At 41.2% G+C, this 20,012-nt stretch overlaps 1 protein-coding gene across 35 annotated transcripts in view; it reads left to right on the forward strand.

Annotated features, from left to right (window-relative positions):
• Positions 1-20,012, forward strand: part of CLASP1 (cytoplasmic linker associated protein 1) — a 275,809-nt gene that overhangs the window by 211,336 nt on the left and 44,461 nt on the right. For 34 of the 35 annotated variants that reach the window (XM_086718350.1, XM_086718353.1, XM_086718359.1 and 31 more), the window contains 3 exons: positions 2,078-2,241; positions 8,618-8,696; positions 9,715-9,858. In XM_086718350.1, the coding sequence (XP_086574476.1) occupies positions 2,078-2,241; positions 8,618-8,696; positions 9,715-9,858 (387 nt within the window). Of the gene's footprint in view, positions 1-1,126; positions 1,196-1,951; positions 1,955-2,077; positions 2,242-8,617; positions 8,697-9,714; positions 9,859-20,012 lie in introns of all 35 variants that reach the window. The other variant, XM_086718377.1, reaches the window with a different exon arrangement.

Below are 20,012 nucleotides of genomic sequence, written 5' to 3' on the forward strand. Positions count from 1 at the left end.
TGAGCCACCCAGGCACCTTCCCCCCCCCCCCCCCCGTTATATCTTTTAAAAATGACTTCTGGAGAACTTAAAATGTCCATAAAACTTCGGGCTGGATAAAGTATGTTTTAAGAGTTAATGGAAAAGAGTCAGATGTATTCTTACTCATTCAGATACTTTGGGTGCCTCCTATTAGCCAAACAGTGGTGCTAGAATAAAACATTGTATTATAATGTAGTGCCCCCTTTTTTTTTAACTTAGAGTAAAGAAGATAATCAAATACATGATTTTTTTTTTTTTTTTTTTTTTTTTTTTTTTTTTTTTTGTATCCCACGTAGAATGTGTCTATATAGGACAGGACAGAAAAATAGAAGCATTTATGTAACGGATTTATTGAAAAACCAGGTTAAACTATTTCTCCAAATAGAATTTGCTGTCCCTAAGAACTTGCTGTCCCTAAGAACTTGCTGTCCCTAAGAACTGCGGCCATTTAGCAGGTGTCCACACTCCCGGGGTCCAAGGAGAGTGCTGAGCGTGAGGGGATCCCTGCTGCGGGGGAAACAACACTGAGTGTGACCCAGGCCCTTTCTAGGAGTGGTGCTGAGAGGGGGTCTCTACAGAAGCTTACTTGGAGTCCAGATTTGAAGCACATACCATCAGTTGGGGAGGAGTCCTAGAGGCTGTCGGGTGCTTTTAGAGAAAGAAAATAGGGGGAATGAGTTTATTGGGGAAGTTTAAAGATTGGATAAAGGACAGAAACAACCTATGGGTCCTGTCCTTTGAGATGCTCATGAGAGCCTAGGAGAATGAATGTGTGGGTTCTCTGGTCTCTACGGGGGGGGGGGGGGGGGGGCGGCGAGTTGGGGGACAGCATTTTTCCTCCATCCTGGTCTTGAAGCATGTCTTAAAAGTCCTGTGATGATCCTCACAGCAAAGTCCACATTAACAACATTCGTAAAATTCAAAAAAGGTTGGGTTCTAGGGCCACACAGATATCCAAAGATCTAATTATCATGATTTTTCTCTAAGGTAGTGTTTAAAAGCAGGAAGATTTTAAGCATAAGCATAAGATTCATAAGACTTACAGCATAAGGGGTATTAGGTGGTATGGGGCATTGATGAAATTTCTATTACCTGTCACCTCTAGATTGCTGATTCAGAACCAGAATATGAGGATAAAGAAGGAAATTTGTTTCCATCAGAAGGCTCTTGTACAGTGAGTTTGGAGGTCTCAGTTTAGTTCATATTTGCTAGCTGCCTTTGAGCTAAGTCAGGAATCCCTGGGGCTCAGTGAGTTATTTCTGAGCTGTCTCACCGGAGACCCCTGGTGGTTAATAGCTGCTGTGCTAGAACTGAGCAGGTCTATAATGGCTGGATTGTCCCAGTAGAGCACGACTCATTAGCCAAATAGGGTACTTCTCTCTCTGAAATTGGTTCCAGGATAGTCCACTGTGGACTCTTATCTCACCTTAGACAGCGTTAGTGACTGCACGGCAGCATAAGAATTATGCGGACTGTATACCATACTTTTTTACAATAAAGACTATTATCACTTTTACAGTATCTTCTTATAAAGATATTCCTTTGCAGTATCTGAATTGGAGTCATACAGTGCACAAGTGTTTTTCCTCCCTCATCCTCCAACATCCAAATAGTACTTGTTGAGTGCTAGATAATGAATAGTAATAGTATAGAATTATGATGGTTAAAATACCTTTTTTTTTTTTTAAGAGAAAGGAAGGAAGGAGGAAAAGCCTTCAGGAATAAACTGACACTTTTCAGTACAGTTAATTTCTCTCAATACTGTATTTCGAAGGCATATTGAGGGAGGGGAGAGTATCAGATATCAGAGATCAGTTTGTAGTCTTTTCAGGTCTTTTAAAAAACTGCATGAAAATGGTATTAATTCACTGTAGACTAACATGGAATTTGTTTTGTTGCATGGCCTGGTTTGCGGTGGAATTCACAACAGAGAGTAAGTTCCAATCCTTTTTCCTTTATTTTTTTAAATACATTTGTCTTCTCTAATATGACCTGTCCGTGTTTTAGAGACTTTGGAGACAATTCTGAATTACATATATGAAATGTTTCCGTCTAGGTTTTCAGTATGTTTTTGGAGACTCTGGTGGATTTTATAATAATTCATAAGGACGACTTACAAGACTGGCTTTTTGTTCTTCTCACACAATTACTTAAGAAAATGGGGGCAGATTTACTTGGATCTGTGCAAGCAAAAGTTCAAAAGGCTCTAGATGTCACAAGGTAAGTTTTTAAGGAACAGACCACTTTTTTCCCCAGCTTTTGAGTTGTAACTGACATTCTAAAACGTTCTATAAATTTGAAGTGTATAACATGATGGTTTAATACACGTGTGCATTGCTAAATGATTACCACGGTGTTAGTTGACACATTCTTCACCTCACATAATTACCATTCTTTTGTTGTGCTCGTGGTAAGAACATGTAAGAGCTTATTCTTTTAGCCACTGTCAAGTGTATAATCCAGTCCTGTTAGCTGGTAATCACCATCTGTACTTCAGATCCCCAGAGCTGCTGCGTGTTACGTATGCTTGTTCCCTTTGACCAGCATCTCCCCATGCTTCCCACCCCCGCATCCCCTGACAACCACCATTCTACTCTGTTTTTATGGATTTAGGGTTTTTTTGTTTTGTTTTTTATTTGTTTCTTATTGTTTGTTTGTTTGATTCCACGTATAAGTCAGATCACGCAACATTTATCTTTCTCTGTCTGGCTTATTTCACTTAGCATAATGCCCTCAACGTCCATCCATGTTGTCCCAAACGGCAGCATTTTCTTCTTTTTTATGACTGAATAATATGCCATTATTTTTCTTTGTCCTTTCGTTCATCTGTTGACAGACACTTAGGTTGTTTTGTATCTTGACTATTGTAAATAATGCTACAGTGAACATGAGGTCAGAGGTCTCTTCAAGATAGTGGTTTCATCCCCTTTGTATTCATACCCAGAAGTCGAATTACTGGATTATATGATGTTTCTATTTTCAATTTTTAATTAATTTATGTCTTCAAGTTTCTTTATTGGAGGGGTGGGGGGCTTGGCACAGAAGGAGAGAGAGAGAGAAGGAGAGAAAGAACCCCAAGCAGGCTCTGCACTGCCATGCATAACCCGACGTGGGGCTTGATGTCATGAACTGTGAAATCATGACCTGAGCCAAAATCAAGAGTTGGATACTTAACTGACTGAGCCACCCAGGCGCCCCTTTATTTTTAATTTTTTGAGGAACATCTATACTGTTTTTCATAGTGGCAGCACCAATTTACATTCCTGCCTACAGTGCACAAGGGTTTCCTTTTCTGCACATCCTCAACATTTATAATAACTAGGAGGTGTGAGGTGATAGCTCACTGTGGTTTTGATTTGCATTTCCCTCATGGTGATGTTGGGTACCTTTTCATGGATTTGCTTGACACTTGTTTGACATTTGTTGATGTCACGTTTGGGAATGTATCTGTTCACGTGGGCTAGACAATGTTGATGTTACAAGACTCTTCTAGTGTTTTTCTGGCATTCTCTTTTGTTTTTGTCAGCTGCTTGAATAAGTCCTCTCTTACACCATTTCCACATTCTCTTGTTAACAGATTTGTTGAAATGTCCCTGCTTTCCATGAGATGAAAAGTTGGCGTTATTTTTGTGAATGCTCAAGACAAATGTAAAAACAAGTATAAAACCTTGCAAATTGATCCTCTTATCTTTAAAAGACATTTTAGAGTATTTATGTACATCCTTCTGAATACCTCAGTATTTTTAAAAAATGATTATTTTGAGAGAGAGCACGCATGTATGTATGCACACATATGTGAGTGGGGGAGGGGCAGAGAGCGAGGGAGACAGGGAATCCCAAGCATCCTCTACACTGTTAGCGCAGAGCCCTACGCAGGGCTCAGTCTCACAAACCGTGAGATTGTGACCTGAGCCGACGTTCAACCCACTGAGCCACCCAGGCACCCTAAGACCTCGGTATTTTTATTTATTTATTTTTAATTTACATCCAAGTTAGCTAGCATACAGTGCAATAATGTTTTCAGGAGTAGATTCCAGTGATTCATCCCCTGTGTGTAACACCCAGTGCTCATCCCCAGCAAGTGTCTTCCTTAACCCCTTACCCATTTAGCCCATCCCCCCACCCACAGCCCCTCCAGCAACCCTCAGTTTATTCTCTGTATTTAAGAGTCTCTTATGTTTCGCTCCCTCCCTGTTTTTATATTCTTTTTGCTTCCATTCCCTTATGTTCATCTGTTTTGTATCTTAAATTCTTCATATGAGTGAAGTCATAGGATATTTGTCTTTCTCTAACTTATTTCACTTAGCATAACACCATCCAGTTCCATCCACGTAGTTGCAGATGGCAAGATTTCATTCTTTTTGATTGCCGAGTAATACTCCATTGTATGTATATACCACATCTTCTTTATCCATTCATCCACCGATGGACATTTGGGCTCTTTCCATACTTTGGCTATTGTTGATAGTGCTGCTATAAACATGGGGGTGCATGCGTCCCTTCTAAACAGCACACATGTATCCCTTGGATAAATGCCTAGTAGTGCAATTGCTGGGTCGTAGGGTAGTTCTATTTTTAATTTTGAGGAACCTCTATACTGTTTTCCAGAGTGGCTGCACCAGCTTGCATTCCCACCAACACTGCAAAAGAGATCCTCTTTCTCTGCATCCTCGCCAACTTTTATTGTTGCCTGAGTTGTTAATGTTAGCCATTCTGACAGGTGTGAGGGGATATCTCATTGTGGTTTTGATGTGTATTTCCCTGATGGTGAGTGATGTTGAGCATTTTTTAATGTGTCGGTTGGCCATCCGGATGTCTTCTTTGGAGAAGTGTCTCTTCATGTCTTTTGCCCATTTCTTCACTGGATTATTTGTGTTTTGGGTGTTGAGTTGGATAATTTCTTTATAGATTTTGGATACTAACCCTTTATCTGATGTCGTTTGCAAATATCTTTTCCCATTCCATTGGTTGCCTTTTAATTTGGCTGATTGTTTCCTTCACTGTGCAGAAACTTTTTATCTGGATGAGGTCCCAATAGTTCAAGACCTCAGTATTTTTAATACTTCCATCTTCTTACAAGTCACACTAGAAATCTTGCTAACCACATATGATGTAGGGCTCCCACTCGCCCAGGTACAATCTCTGTTAGCATTCACTGGCTCAGAGGTTGATAACGCATAGCAGTTGTGACCTGTTACAAGGAAAGAAAGAAGAGCTGTGGAGATTCAGAGACATGTGAAAAACTGACTGTGTGCTGTCATTTTTCAGAAATCTCTTATCTACTGCGTCTGCAGTTGTAGGTTCGCAACATACGAGTATTAGAAATTAAATAGCCTCAGAAGACACCTCGCTGTAATGACTCAGTTGCTATTTGGTGGAACATAGAGGGTTATAGGTCAGATCAGTGAATTTTTAAAAGAATAAGCCAATGACTCCAGATCAACTATCCTCAGTAGAGTAACTTTTATATGACTCAGTTACTACACACTGGAATATTACTATATATCATAGAATGTCCAAAACAGAAGGACCCACCTTCATTTTATTAATGAGGAAACAGACTTTACTTGACTTGCCCGGGTCACAGTGCGTGTTAGTGGCCATCTGGGAACTGGAATCCAGGACTGCTGGTTATTACACAGCTGTGTGTTCCCCTTACTGCAGACTGGTCTGTGGATGTGCGGCTTTCTCTCCTGAAGGAGAATGTGGATAGTATTTGCGCTTTTTCTTTCCTCTCTGGCTCCCTCCACTAACAGTAGCACACGTCACCCTGCCATCATCCCCCATGTATGTGTCTGTTAGTTGTTTGTGACTGCGAAACATGCATTTGTTCCTCTGTGCTCTGATGCCAACTGTTTTCTTTTGGTTCCTGACCCTGTAGATCTGTATAATTTGTGCTGCTATAGAATTTTATTATCCAAAGAGCTCTCCCTTGGTATTCAGTGAGCTCAGTATAATATACTATATTTACAATAAGCTTTTCAAATGCCGTCCCTCCTTTGGATGAGCGAGTTTAGTGGAATTAAGGAACATTCCTGCGTGCCGGTGTATTACTGGATTTGTAAAGGTTCAGCCAGGGATTGACTAGAAGGGCGAGGCGGGTCCAGCTGATAGTAACTGAGTGAAGTAGACAGGAGGGACAGTGATGCTGTGGGCTAGGGAACTTCCGTAGAGAGAGGTGGCCATGTTGGCATGTGGGCCCAGTGGTCCCAGACTTCCCAAGAAAGGTCAGAAATGTGGAATAAGGCAACACATTTGAGCTTTATTTTTATTTTTTTTCAACGTTTTTTTATTTATTTTTTTTTTGGGACAGAGAGAGACAGAGCATGAATGGGGGAGGGGCAGAGAGAGAGGGAGACACAGAATCGGAAACAGGCTCCAGGCTCTGAGCCATCAGCCCAGAGCCTGACGCGGGGCTCGAACTCACGGATCGCGAGATCGTGACCTGGCTGAAGTCGGATGCTTAACCGACTGCGCCACCCAGGCGCCCCTGAGCTTTATTTTTAAATGACACTCTGAAAGCCAGATAAAACATTTGTGTATCAGACTTGGCCTAAAGGTCTCTTCCTTCATATAGGTGAATTTGTGAAGGGCAAAAACTTTCAGATCTTTAGGGATGGCAGGAATATTAAGATTTTACTCCTAAACTTTGGTGATTAAGGAAAACCCTCTGGTTATTTTCCTGGATGCCCCTTTCCTTTAAGAATCCTCTCCTGGGTAGATTCGACCCAAATCTCTAGAGCACGTTCATTATTCAGTTTTCTCAGCAGCTGAGATGCCTAGCTATTTATGCATATTTAGGACCCATCAGTGAGTATTGGCGGGGAGGGGAGAGGAGGGCCTTTGTAATGGCTGAGGGGGGTTCCTAAGATAACAGGTCTGATTGCGAGTCTGCCTACTTCCTTTCCTTTGGCTGTGCCTGGCCACAGACACATTACCAGGTTAAACACGCCAGCTTATACTGAAATGGATTCTCCGTTCTCCCCTTGCTGCAGAAGGAGACAGAAGTTTTGTGTGTGGTTTGTCAAGCTCGTTTCTCTAATTTATAGCTGGTGTGAGTCACTTAAGTCATGTATGCTAAAGCGTACTTTGCTTGCAGAAGTGGTCCTCCTGGCTTCCTGGGTACAAATACATGTGCTATTGGGTCACGTTTACTTTTTATTAGTAATTATAACAGTAGTAATATTAGTACCCAGGATGTGCTCTGTGCTTTGCATTTTCTTTACATTATGTCATTAAAATTTCAAATTCAGGGGCTCCTGGGTGGCTCAGTCGGTTAAGCGTCCGACTTCAGCTCAGGTCACGATCTCGCGGTCCGTGAGCTCGAGCCCTGCGTCGGGCTCTGGGCTGATGGCTCAGAGCCTGGAGCCTGCTTCCGATTCTGTGTCTCCCTCTCTCTCTGCCCCTTCCCTGTTCATGCTCTGTCTCTGTCTCAAAAATAAAAATAAACATTAAAAAAAAAAAAGTAAAATTTCAAATTCATCCTGTTGTGACTTCACAGATCTGAACCTGCTTCCCCGTTCTTGTTACTATACTTCTGTAGATTGGGAAGAGTCCCTTAGAGAGGCCAAAGGAAACAATGCCGTCACTCAGCCTCAGTTGTAATAGATGTTTGCATTGCACCATCTTTCCTATTAGTGTGGAAAATACGTCTACGTCTTCCTACATGGACACGATTATGCACTTTTAAACTAATGCTGGTAATTGCAGCATTTTAAGGGAAGGAGCATGGACTTTGGCTAGCCAAGAGTCCTCGGGGTTACTCAGATGTATCAAAGATGTGAAATGGCTGCAAGAAATGAGATCAGGAACAGGTGAGAAGCGGAGGGCCCTGGTTTCTGCATATGTGTTGTAGCTGGATGGGGGATTCCCTTGCTGGGTCTCCCATATTCTTTGTGGTCACCCTACAAAATAGAGACCAGAAGCAGTTGCCCAGTAGGACCAAGGAGGACAGCATGGTTAGCTTAAGCAAGGGCAGCTGTAGGCAGCCTCGTCAGGATGTAAATTAAGATTTCGGAATTGGAAGTTTTTCTCATGAAGCAATTTCAGAAAGGTACCTGGAAAGAAGATGAGCACATTCTAGAAGGCAGGTAGGAATCTCTTTTATCATTTGGTCTTCATTTCTAAAATAGCATACATAACTCTAAGTGTCGTGTGTGTTTTGGGACTTATAGCAAGATTTCCCATTTTCTGGGGCACCTGGGTGGCTGAGTTGGTTGAGCGTCCGACTTCGGTTCAGGTCATGATCTTGCACTTCATGAGTTGAGCCCCGCATCGGGCTTTGTGCTATCAGCACAGAGCCTGCTTTAGATTCTCTGCCCCACTCTCTCTCTGCCCCCCCCCAAAAATAAATAAAACATTTTTTAAAAATAATAAGTAAAAAAAAAGATTTTCCATCTTCTTAATTTTATATGTAATGTCTATTACTCTAGTATTTATATAAAATGGAAAGTACAATTACCTGTGTAGAGGCTTGCTTCCGTGTCCATCAGACTTATCTCTAGTGGTATATTTCTGTTTCTGAGATGGTTTTGCATTATTTTTTGTAATGTATCTTTCCTTAAAATGAGCACTTTCTTTCTTCTCTTAAACCTAGGGACTCCTTTCCATTTGACCAACAGTTTAACATTTTGATGAGATTTATTGTGGATCAAACTCAAACTCCTAACCTCAAGGTTGGTGACTATTTGTCATTACAATTCAACCTCTACAAGTCAAATTTGCTTAAAATGTCCTTTTTTGTACATGACTCGTATTTGGCTGTTCTGAATAAGTCTGCTGTGAGCATTCTTACACAACTGTTTGAGGCCCTGTTTCCATTTTTCTTGTTTAAGTACCTAGGAGAAGAGTCACTGGTTCGTTGGGTGGGTCGTGTTTAATGTTATTTTAAACTGTTCAAATGGTTGTACCGTATTATATTCCTACCAGCAATATAATGGCAGGCCTAGTAGTTCCACATCCTCACCAACATTTGAGTATTTTTGCTATTTTCCACCGTATTTAAACTAGAAAATTCTGGTGTGTTGATATAAGGTATCTTACTGAAATGTTTTCCATATTAATGTTCTAACACATGAAAATTAGTTGTCACGTATTTTGGAAAATCATAACTATAAGACTGAATTTGAGGGAGGGTATTATTAATTTCAGTTAGGTCGTGTACATCATCTCTTCTTTATTCATTAGCTTTTGTTGGGGTTTTAGGATAGCTGCAATCAATAACCGCCCTCTTCTCCTAAGGTCAAAACCAATTGAGGCATCAGTGGAGAAGTTAAGGTAGAATATCAGCGTGATTGCTAAAAATGCTACCTTGCAAGACGTGGCCTAGGATGCCCAAAAAACAATACTAAGTGCTTCCTGGTCAAGCAGCAGAGTCCGTAATCCTGTGGCCTGCCCATGGGGGCTCATGCCCTGCAGGTGTCTTGCTGTGTATGTGAGGAGGCAGAGCAGGCCTTCTCCACAGGCACAGTGATCTAAAACTGAAGAAGGTTGATCTGTATGCCAGTCTTCCTGTTCCCAAACTTAACCTGTCAGCCATTTCATGCTTTTGTCCCTGATGGACGTGGCTCTATGTGAAAACACAGATCCAGGAGAAAAGAGGGGTCCCCTCAATTGTATTTACTTTTCTCTGATCAGAATTCTATTCAGAGATTCATAAGTGTACCTAATGAGTATAATTGTTGGATCTTTCAGGTCAAAGTTGCAATCCTGAAGTACATCGAGTCCCTCGCTAGGCAGATGGATCCAACGGATTTTGTAAACTCTAGTGAGACGAGGCTTGCAGTTTCTAGAATTATAACCTGGACGACAGAACCAAAGAGTTCAGACGTGAGAAAGGTATGTCCGCGAGAGCTCAAGTGCAGCTTTAAACACACCATTCTCAGGCATGTGTTAGGAAAAGAAATGTACTTGGGAACTTGCACACCATCCCACACACCTACATGGGATCCTTTATTACTCCTTTTCTGTGAAACCAAGACTTTGCTGTTGCCCCTTATCTTCTTTCTCCAGTTCCACCTAGTCCCAGTCTTCCAGCATCAAAATGAAAATCGGAAATCGTGTATGATTGGTTTGTGGTTTTCTTAGGCATCTATTTTATTCTTTTTAAGTGAGAAATCACTCATGGTTTAGTGTCTCTTCAGGCCGTCGGTTTTCCACATATCAGTTTTGTGACATGGACTTTGAGGACAGAATTGAAAATCTAAGGCTGCCTGGCCACAAGGTGCCTCATAGCAAAAGGTGGCTGAAAATCTGCTAAGAAATGAATTTCTGAATTTAAAAAGAGCAAACAATTTCAGATTACATACCATACTTGGAACACACTCTGACTTGGGGAGTGACATGGGGAGATAGAATTCAGATTTTGGATGCACCCTGATATCAAGGTGTTGTTTTGTTAGTTTATCAGCTGAAGAATATTGGCTACTTTTTTCAGAAATGACACATTGAGGAGCAGATAACATAGGAAAGAGCACAGAGTACTATTATTTCTCTTTCAAGATAGTACGCTGCATCAGGACCATTACAAAGATTAATTATTACATGTGAAACACTTTGTCAGTTCCTGACGAGTTGTAAGCACACCGCAAGCGTAAATTACTGTGTTTGTCTCTCTTACTCTCTGCCTGTCAATGTCGTTCTGTGCTTGAGCTTCCTACTGCTTGAGTTTGACACGTGGCCATTATTCTTTTTACTTTATGTATAAACTAGCCTTTATGAAGTACTCTTAAAAGCCAGCTTTCTCAGTTCTGCTTCCAGACTGGAGGTACGTGATTTTGGTTATTTGTGTAAAATCACGAGCCTTGCATTTTTTCTTCTGTACCACACTCCTTCCATCCTTGGCCCTACCAGTGGAGTTGTTTGGCCTTAAGCAGAGTTGATAATGTGGACCACTTGGGTCCAGCAGGAAAAAAGGAAAGGAGAAATCCAAGCAATAGTTAGCAGGAGTGGTAAATTTCCAAATGCCAATAAACACTTAGCTCCTCTTCCATTGAAGTTCAAAGACAAGAACAGAAGAATTCTGTGAAAGGTTTCTTTAGAAGGGTTACGGATCATATAAGTCCTGTGTCCATTGTATAGTCATAAACTAAGTTGTCCAAGGACAAGGAACAAGGGCAAATCCTATTAAAGCACTCATTCAAAATTGTTATCAAAGAGGCATTTCACTGGCAACCTCTGATTTAGCCATTAAACCAGTTTGGGATTAGGGAGGTACAATAGGAGGTGGTTGAATGATTTGCTTGGTGTGTAAGTCACAAACAGATATTTCTGTTGTAGTTTTTAAAATCACAACAGTGGCCAAAATACAAAAGCCTTAAGGGTAGCTTTCTGTCTTTAGTCATAACATGTAAATGTGTGTGTGTGTGTATATGTGTGTGCCTTTTGTAATTGAATGTTACTTAAGTATTCCTTCCTGTAGGACTGAAACATTGTAGACTTACGTATCACTTTCTCTGGACGTGCGCATTAAAAACTTGAACTACAATTTATTTTCCTAACTTTTCTAAGGAGGATGTCATAGGAACTTTCTTCCTTCAGTTATTTAGCCTTAGGCTCCCAAGGCTTGAGTCAGTTATGGTTAGTATATTAAACTTATTGCCAGAAATCATGTGGATTGTTTACTGTTTGATCTTCAACACTTAATGTCAGTCATTTTGGGTCACGCGGTGCTACTTCACAAAGCCTGGTCTCCATTGGTGTTCCACTCCTGTTGCCTGCCCTCACTTCTTCCCCTTCCCCGAGTCGAGGACTGCTCAGCACCTCGCCTTCAGACTGAGTTCAGATCCAGGTTCTGGGCCAGTAATCCTGATCTTCAGGAAATTTGGAAAGCTTTTTTATTACATCAGTAGTTCTCAGTCCTGGCTACGGTTAAAATCTGCCTCCATTCCTGGGCTCTACCCCAGGTAATTTGACCTAATTGGTATAGTGTAAAGTATGGACATTGTTTTGGGTCTCATTGGGATTCCCTCCACCATTGGCTGTTTTTTAACGCACAAGTTTGCGACCTGGTGTTTTAGACCATTACCCTGGAGTTGCACCTCAAGACATACAAGCTGCTGGTACAGTGTTGACCTGGTTGCGATCGATTCCCTTGGTCTGAGCCTTCATCTGCAGTATCTTCAGGCCTGGGGCTAGACTTGCTATTCCCCAGGGACTTCTCACCCTCCCTATTTTCTCTCGCCCTGTATCTCTGCACCTAGCACAATACCTGTGTGAGCAAAGTAAACATTTCATAAATAGTTTGAATGAATTAATGAATGATAAATGTCCAGAAAGAGGTGATCTCATTTTAAGTAGCATTTCGAAACCATAATGTCGGAGGCCCCCTGTTTTGACTTCTGTGTTCGTTTTCTGTTGTATACTGAAACACCACAAACTAAGTAGCTTGAAACTACACACTATTATGTTGTAATTCTTTTTTTTCTTTTTTAATGTTTTTATTTATTTTTGAGACGAGAGAGACAGAGCATGAGCAGGGAAGGAGCAGAGAGAGAGGGAGACACAGAATCCGAAGCAGGCTCCAGGCTCTGAGCTGTCAGCACAGAGCCTGACGTGGGGCTCGAACTCACAGACTGTGAGATCATGACCTGAGATGAAGTCGGACACTTAACCAACTGAGCCACCCAGGCGCCCCTGTGTTGTAATTCTTTGATTCAGGAATCTGGCACATGGTCTTTGGGTCCTCTGCTTAGGGTCTTAACAGACTGAAATCACGGTGTCGTCTGGGTCTTTGGTCTCATCTGAGGCCTAGTCTTTTCTTAATCACTGGTTCTTGGCCGAATTCCATTCCTTACAGGAGGGCCGAGGGGCCTGTTTTCTGGCTGTCAGTAGGGGACATTCTCAGCTCATGGGCCACCTGCCAGCCCTGCCACACCTCCCTCTCCCCAGCTTGGTAATTTGTTTCTTCAAAGCCAGCAAGAGAATATTTGGGGAAAAAATTTCCCCAAACTTCCCAAATATGATGAAAAACCTTAGTCTACCCATCTAAGAAGCTCCATAAACTCCCAGTAGGATAAGAAAAGATCCCCAGATAGACACATCATAATCAAACAATTGAGAGACAGAGACAAGTAGAGAATCCTGGAAGCAGCAAGAGGGAGGTAGCCTGGCATCCCCCAGAGACCCTCTGTAAGACACACAGCTGGTTTCGCCTCAGAAACCGTGGAGGACAGAGGCAATGGGATGGCATTCAGCGTGCTGACAGAAAAAACCTGCCAAGCAAATATTCTCTGTTCAGCAACACTATTCTTCCAAAGTGGAGGAGAAATTAAAATGAAGCCAGCACCTCCAACCTGGCTTAAGGGTTTAGGTCACACCCATCCAGGATAATCTCCCCTTTGATGACCTGAAAGTCAACTGACTGGGGAGGGACTTTTCATTACACCTGCAGAGTCCCTTCTGCCATAACAATTAGGGGAATGATGTTCCATCATTCACAAGTCTCACTCTAGGGGAGAGGATCGTACAGGGATTGTATGTGGGAGATGGGAGTCTCAGGGACGTCTTAAGTGTTTTGCCTACCAAGGCTTTATCTCACTTTCAGTGAGTTGGCAGGAATCTTCCACAGTTATTTGTTAATTCACTAACTCTTACTTAAATAGGGAGCTTTTTAATCTAACTATTTTTTTTTTTTAAGTTTTTTTTTTTTCAACGTTTATTTATTTTGGGGACAGAGAGAGACAGAGCATGAACGGGAGAGGGGCAGAGAGAGAGAGGGAGACTCAGAATCGGAAACAGGCTCCAGGCTCTGAGCCATCAGCCCAGAGCCTGACGCGGGGCTCGAACTCACGGACCGCGAGATCGTGACCTGGCTGAAGTCGGACGCTTAACCGACTGCGCCACCCAGGCGCCCCATTAATCTAACTATTTAAATTGTGGTGAGGGTCAAGATGCATCTCTGCATCCTGGGTACCCTCTAGGGTTTTGTTTTTTTTTAAGTTTATTTATTTTGAGGGAGAGAGAGTGCGCGAGTGGTGGAAGGGACACAGAGAGGGAGAGAGAGAATCCTCTGCACTATCGTTGCAGAGCCCAATGCAGGGCTCAGTTTGCATGAACGGTGAGATCCTGACCTGAGCTGAAATCAAGAGTCGGACACTTTACCCACTGAGCCACCCAGGTGCTTCTAGATTTTTTTTTTTTTTTTAATCATTAAAAATGTCAGTGGTTGGAGGGGCGCCTGGGTGGCTCAGTCGGTGAAGCGTCCTACTCTTGATTTTAGCTCAGGTCATGATCTTGCAGGTTCGTGGGTTTGAGGCCCGCGCCGGGCTGTGTACTGACAGCTTAGAGCCTGGAGCCTGCTTCGGATTCTGTGTCTCCGTCTCTCTCTGCCCCTCCCCTGCTCACACTCTGTCTCTTCCTCTCTCTCTCTCTCTCTCTCAAAAATAAATAAATGTGAAAAAAAGGTTTTTTTTAAATGTCTGTGACTCAAGATTGCTTGGCTTTATACACATCCAGCCTTGTTGTTTGATTAAAATAGGTGCATTAAAGCACGGTATTTGGATATGTGTTCTTTTGCCCCATAACTACTTACCCACAGACTGTACATTAGGGCACTGCAGATTAATCCTTCATGGAGACGGCATCACTTTTATTTAAATGCTCTTTTCTGATGTGCCATCCAATGGACATTATGTAAATACAGATGCTATTGTAAGTAATACAAACTGCCTTGCACAAGAATTTGGACCATATTTGAAAGCTTATCTAAATGAACCGAGCACCTAAATAAATTAAAATACTTAAAAATTGGGATGTGATATATATCACTCTGCTCTAAGATCTGAACTTGTCATTATCATTTTAAGGCTGTAAAAAAGTAAAACAGGAACTATTTTTATCTGGGTAAATTAAAGCACCCTGTCTCTTTTAAATAAACTTAATGTTTTTGCACCATCTTTCATTTGCAGTTACTAAAAGTTTCTATCAGGTGCTAGGAAAACCTTGGTGATTTAAAAAAGCACTATGTGATCATGAACCAAGTTTTCCTATTGGTGTCCTGCTTTAATTTCTGAAGAGTAGGGCAAGATTATATTCTAAATGTTAGAAGAACCCTTCAGTCTGAAATTTGTGCAGTAAACCCTCATATTGGCCCTACTCTAGAGAAAATTAATTTTCTGCAAACAATACTTGGGGAGTTTGCAGACAGTATAATTCATCCTATAAGGTCCTATTTGAGAAAACAACTTAACTCTAATAGAACTCTTAATTTGTTGACTTCAGCATTTTTAATATTTTGACATTTACTTTGTTTCCCTTTTTATCTGTGTTTTGGGTGTTTGTTGTTGGAGAGAGAGAGGTGTTTAAATATTTAAGATGTTTTGAAGAGGAAGGAAGAAGCACGGCCAAAACCAGAACACAAGCCAGTCAGCAGTGGAGTGGGCTTACCAGGCCAAGACTGATGGGGGCCAGCAGGAAAAGCCCCACCCAGACCCTCACTGGCCCAATCTGTTCCCAGAGTAACCTTGTTCTTGTTTTAGGTGCGGGAGCGCTGACTGTCCTGTTGGCCAAACTGTACCTTTCTGAAGGAACTGTGTTTTGTGTTCATATAATGTATTAACAGGAGGAAGTGGATTCTAGAGTTTGACCGTCCTTTGACTTCTGCCCCTGCCACTTGGTGGTTGTGCGAGCTGGCAGCTGAACCTCAGAATTCTTGTTTGTTCTCCGTAAAATGGGAATAATCACCCCTGCCTCAGGCTTCATTGGGGGTCCTAAATGCAGTATAGAAAACATAGGTAGAGACTCCTTCATTTGCTATTGCAGCCTCTGCAGCCCCGTGGGAGGCTTGTTTTGGTTTTGCTCTGTTATTTGTGAAGCACATGGAGACCTCAGGTTTTTTCCAGCATTAGGAAGATTTTTTTTTCCCCCAGTCAACCAAAGGGAATGTAAATGCAGTAGAACTTTTAATGCTATGTTTACATTTCAGGATTCAGAATCCCTGTGGGTTTGCGTAGCATACATGATTTTCTACCATTGAGCGCCTGCTTTGTCAGATGAGATAGCGGATTTAGCCCCCGAAATGCCGTAAATGAAGTCATGGCAAAGAAACCTGGAAGGTATATAAAGATGCTGTTGTCTGGATCAGGAAGAGAATAGAAATAGCCCTCAAAAGTTGAAATTTCCAGCTGAAAAATTTTAATGTCTACTTACAGGTAGGCAGTGTGGCCTAGCCACAAAGCTCAGGATTTTCCCATCAAACAGGATTTGAGGCTCAGCTTAACTGTGACTGGCTCTTTCCAGAAATGAGTTGACTTTTTTGATCTCTTTGCTCAGGAACGCTACTGCTGCCAGCAACAAGGCTGGGTAGGGAGCACCTAGCAAATGGTAGAGGTTTGAAACCAGTAGTTACCGTCTTCCTGTTCTTAGAGCTGCTAGATCATATATGTCCAGGTGATGTTGCAAAAGAAGCCACATACTTTCACAGCTTACAAATAACCCTGGTTTTAGCACTTGCTTCTTCTCTCATTAAATCCTGCCGCCTTTCCTGTTTGTCAGTCCCCGCTTCAGCGTAGTCGAGTAGGTGAGGATTTCCCCACTAGGTCAGCTTCCACCTGCTCTGGGCCCGGAGAAGGAAACTTGGAAGAAAATTGTAAACAGGTAGATTTTAAACTATGTACTAATTTGAAAAAAGACACTTCACTGTTTGCATTGTAGATTATTAATACTGATTACCCTTGGCAAGACACTGAAAAGATTGTGAAGAAACCTAAAATTCATATAATACTATGTTGAATGTGTGTGTGTGTGTGTGTGTGTGTAAAGGTTTGTGTTTTGATGTGTTTTATGATTAACTACCTGCCCAAAACAAAAAGCTATGTTGAGTGTAGTCCCCTACCATATGCAAGATACTAAATAAGGAATGTCTGGAGGTTTTGAAGTAACCTTTCTTCGGCGATTTTCTAAAGCAATTTTAATGACCATCTGGAGGGAAGCAATAATTGTTTAATAAATTAGAAACCTTCTCTTTCTCCCAAAGTTTAAGTTTTCCCCAGTTAATACCAGCGCTGAAGCATTTGTCAAAAGCTTTATTGATCTCCTGTCTCAAAGAACTCTTTCCTGCCTTCAAGGCAGTTAGTTGATAGCCCCGGGAGTTCTTTCCATAGAGTGACTGTAAGATTTGAAGGACCTTTTGCCCTCATCTACCAGTTTCTACTGCTGAGTGGGCGTGAGTGGGAGTCAGTTCCTTTTAAGTTGCCATTTGGTCTTTAAAATAAATGACCCTAGAGTTGTCCGTTAAGAGAAGTCAGCAGCAACCTTGTGTTTTTGGTCGGGCTGCTCACTGGCCCTGCCTCTTATGAAAGGCAAGAGTTCAATGATGGAACAAGAACAGTGGTGCACTCCACTTTTTGATCCATTATTGAACACGAGCTGTGCCCCAAGCTTTTTAAAATGAATCTCTTCAACTTATCGCTATGTTTGGAGTTACTCCTTTAAAGAGAATGTATTGATGATAATGATAAATATAACCCAGTTTTCTTCCTTGTTTGGATTCTAGTATTCTGACTTCTCACTAACACAGAGGGTTGTAGATAAAATATTTTAGGACCATACAGTCTCATTCCTTTTAAAACTGTGATATAAAATATTTTTAAAATAACAGATTTAAATCATATTTTCTACCCATTTCTGGAGCTTGGACCTCATTAGAAAGGATTTTACTTTGAAAACAGCTTTAAATCCCCAAGGGTGACTTTTGAAAAATGTATAAAATCATTTACATTTCATATTTTGGAAAATGTAAAAATAAGTTACATCCATTTATATGTATAAATCACCACACGTACCATCTGTCCAACGAGTTATATTTTCACAATTCCTCCATCTCTCTTTTGGATTTCTTATCAAAATTCACCGTTAGGGTTATTGAAAGAGAAGTTTCTGTAGTGGGCCAAAATGTAAAGTCTGCTGCAATGGCTTTCCCACGTGACTAAGTCACTGCTAGCACATGGCCACTAGTTAACACAATTTCTAGGCCTATCGTCTTGCGGCTCCTTTGTTCCTGAAAGATCCCGCTGATTTTTATAATTTGCTTCGTGAAAAACCTCAAGTTAATTTGTGATATTAGATATCCTGTCATTCTGGGAAGAAACACGTTTTTTTTAAGTAAAGGTAGTGGCACATTTCACATAAAAATACTGATACATTTTATAATTTTGAAATGCCATTGTCATTCGTTAAAAAATAAGTCCCTAAACTTTCTTACTAAATTGGCAACATTTTCTTTTTTTCTCTCCCTGCTAAAACTCAAGTCTGTTTCTTTCTTTCTCTTTGAAGTGCATTTTTTTCTGCATGCGTTTTTTTCCTAACATCTAACAAAAATGTCTTTTTTCAATGCACAGGTTACTTTGCATGATTTTTGGAATTTAATCTTATACAAATATAAAGGTCAAGTTAATGTATATTACATTGGTGGTGAAAAAGATTCCTTCAGATAACTATTAAGTATGTTTCAATAATATGAAAATGTGTAGTACAATCGGTAATAGTGTGTTTTGTCTGTGTCATGAAAGCACACGGGCCCCTTGGGATTTAATTTGGATGGAAAGGCTACTGATGACTATATTTGGAGGTCAAGGGAAGAAAGTAAGATACTTTTGCCCAGTCTGTGCTTAATAAATGCTTTTGATAGGTCTAAAATCTGGTTTTTGATTCTGTAAAAGACATTCTGATATTTTAAAATTCATAATTAATTTTTATTTCTGGTTAAATACATTTGGGTCCTTGGATTTTTTTGTTTTTCTTTCTTCGGACACAAATAGTAGGTTTGTCTTAACTGGGCCCAGGATTAATTTTAACATTGTGAAAGCATTGAAATATTTTGTGGTGTTTACTTCCAAAGCATTTCTCAAGCAGATATGTATTTTTTAATGTTTGTTTATTTTCGAGAGAGAGAGAGCAAGCGGGGCAGGGACAGAGAGGGGGACAGAGGATCCAAAGCGGGCTTTGTGCTGATAACACAGAACCTGACATGGGGCTCGAACTCGCGAACTGCGAGATCACGGTCTGAGTCAAGGTTGGACGCTCAGCCGACGGAGCCACCCAGGTGCCCCAGCAAATATGTTTTTTGTAACACCTTATGTCACGGGTAAAAATATTCCGAAGAATTACTACAATCCTAGAAATTTTGAGTCTTTGGAAAAATAAATGTATCCTTTTAGTCAGAAGAGTATGTGATGCATTTTTCTTTCTTTTGACTCTCAGAAATTTGAAAGAGATGCTATTATATACCAAAGTCTTCTCTTGGCCGTTGTTCTAAATCAAAACCCTTGGAACTAATTCCTCAGGCATTGTCTTTCAAGCTCACTGTGCCTGCTGCTACTTAGAACCATAGAAAGACTTGCTGGAGAAATCCGAGTCTCATAGGGCTACTGTTGCTTCAGCTCATTGCTTTCCCACCTTGCTGCCAGAGTGCTCACTGCAGTACATTGTCTCAGTTAATAAAGTAGAACGTTTGCCAAAACACCGAATTTGTACCATTTAAGTCTGGTTTGCTTCCCAAGGACTGGCCTTTCTCACTTGGCAGGTGCAACAGGGGTTTTTCAGATGTATTTAAACTCTTTCTCTAGATTTTCTCAGTCAAAGTGGGGCTTGAGGAAAAGTGGTTGCTCAGGTTAGCCCATTGGCAGCTCCTGTAGAAACTTGTTCCCTCCAGGGGCACCAGGAGCCCTGTCCAGTGCTGACTTGGTAGAGTGAACCATCTTCAGCCTTTCCATGTCCTCTCGTTGTTTTCCTTACTTACTTAGCAGCTTTGTCCCTCGTGCTAGACAGCATGGGGAAGGTCATTGAATATGAACATGCTGTGGATATCCCAGGCCAGGGCGTGAAGGTGAAACAGGGGCGTATTTTCCAGATTGAAGTCAGGCTGTTTATAACCGGTGATCCTATTTTCTCCAAATGCCTTTTGTGTGTGTGTTTTATGACGAAGCTGTCCTCTTACTATTGTTTGACTCATATGAAGAAAGTTTTGTGAGACCATTATAATGAATGTTTTGACC

The sequence above is a fragment of the Puma concolor genome, chromosome C1 (assembly GCF_028749965.1).
Source record: "Puma concolor isolate L17-30 chromosome C1, mPumCon1.1.hap2, whole genome shotgun sequence".
Classification (NCBI taxonomy): Eukaryota; Metazoa; Chordata; class Mammalia; order Carnivora; family Felidae; genus Puma; species Puma concolor.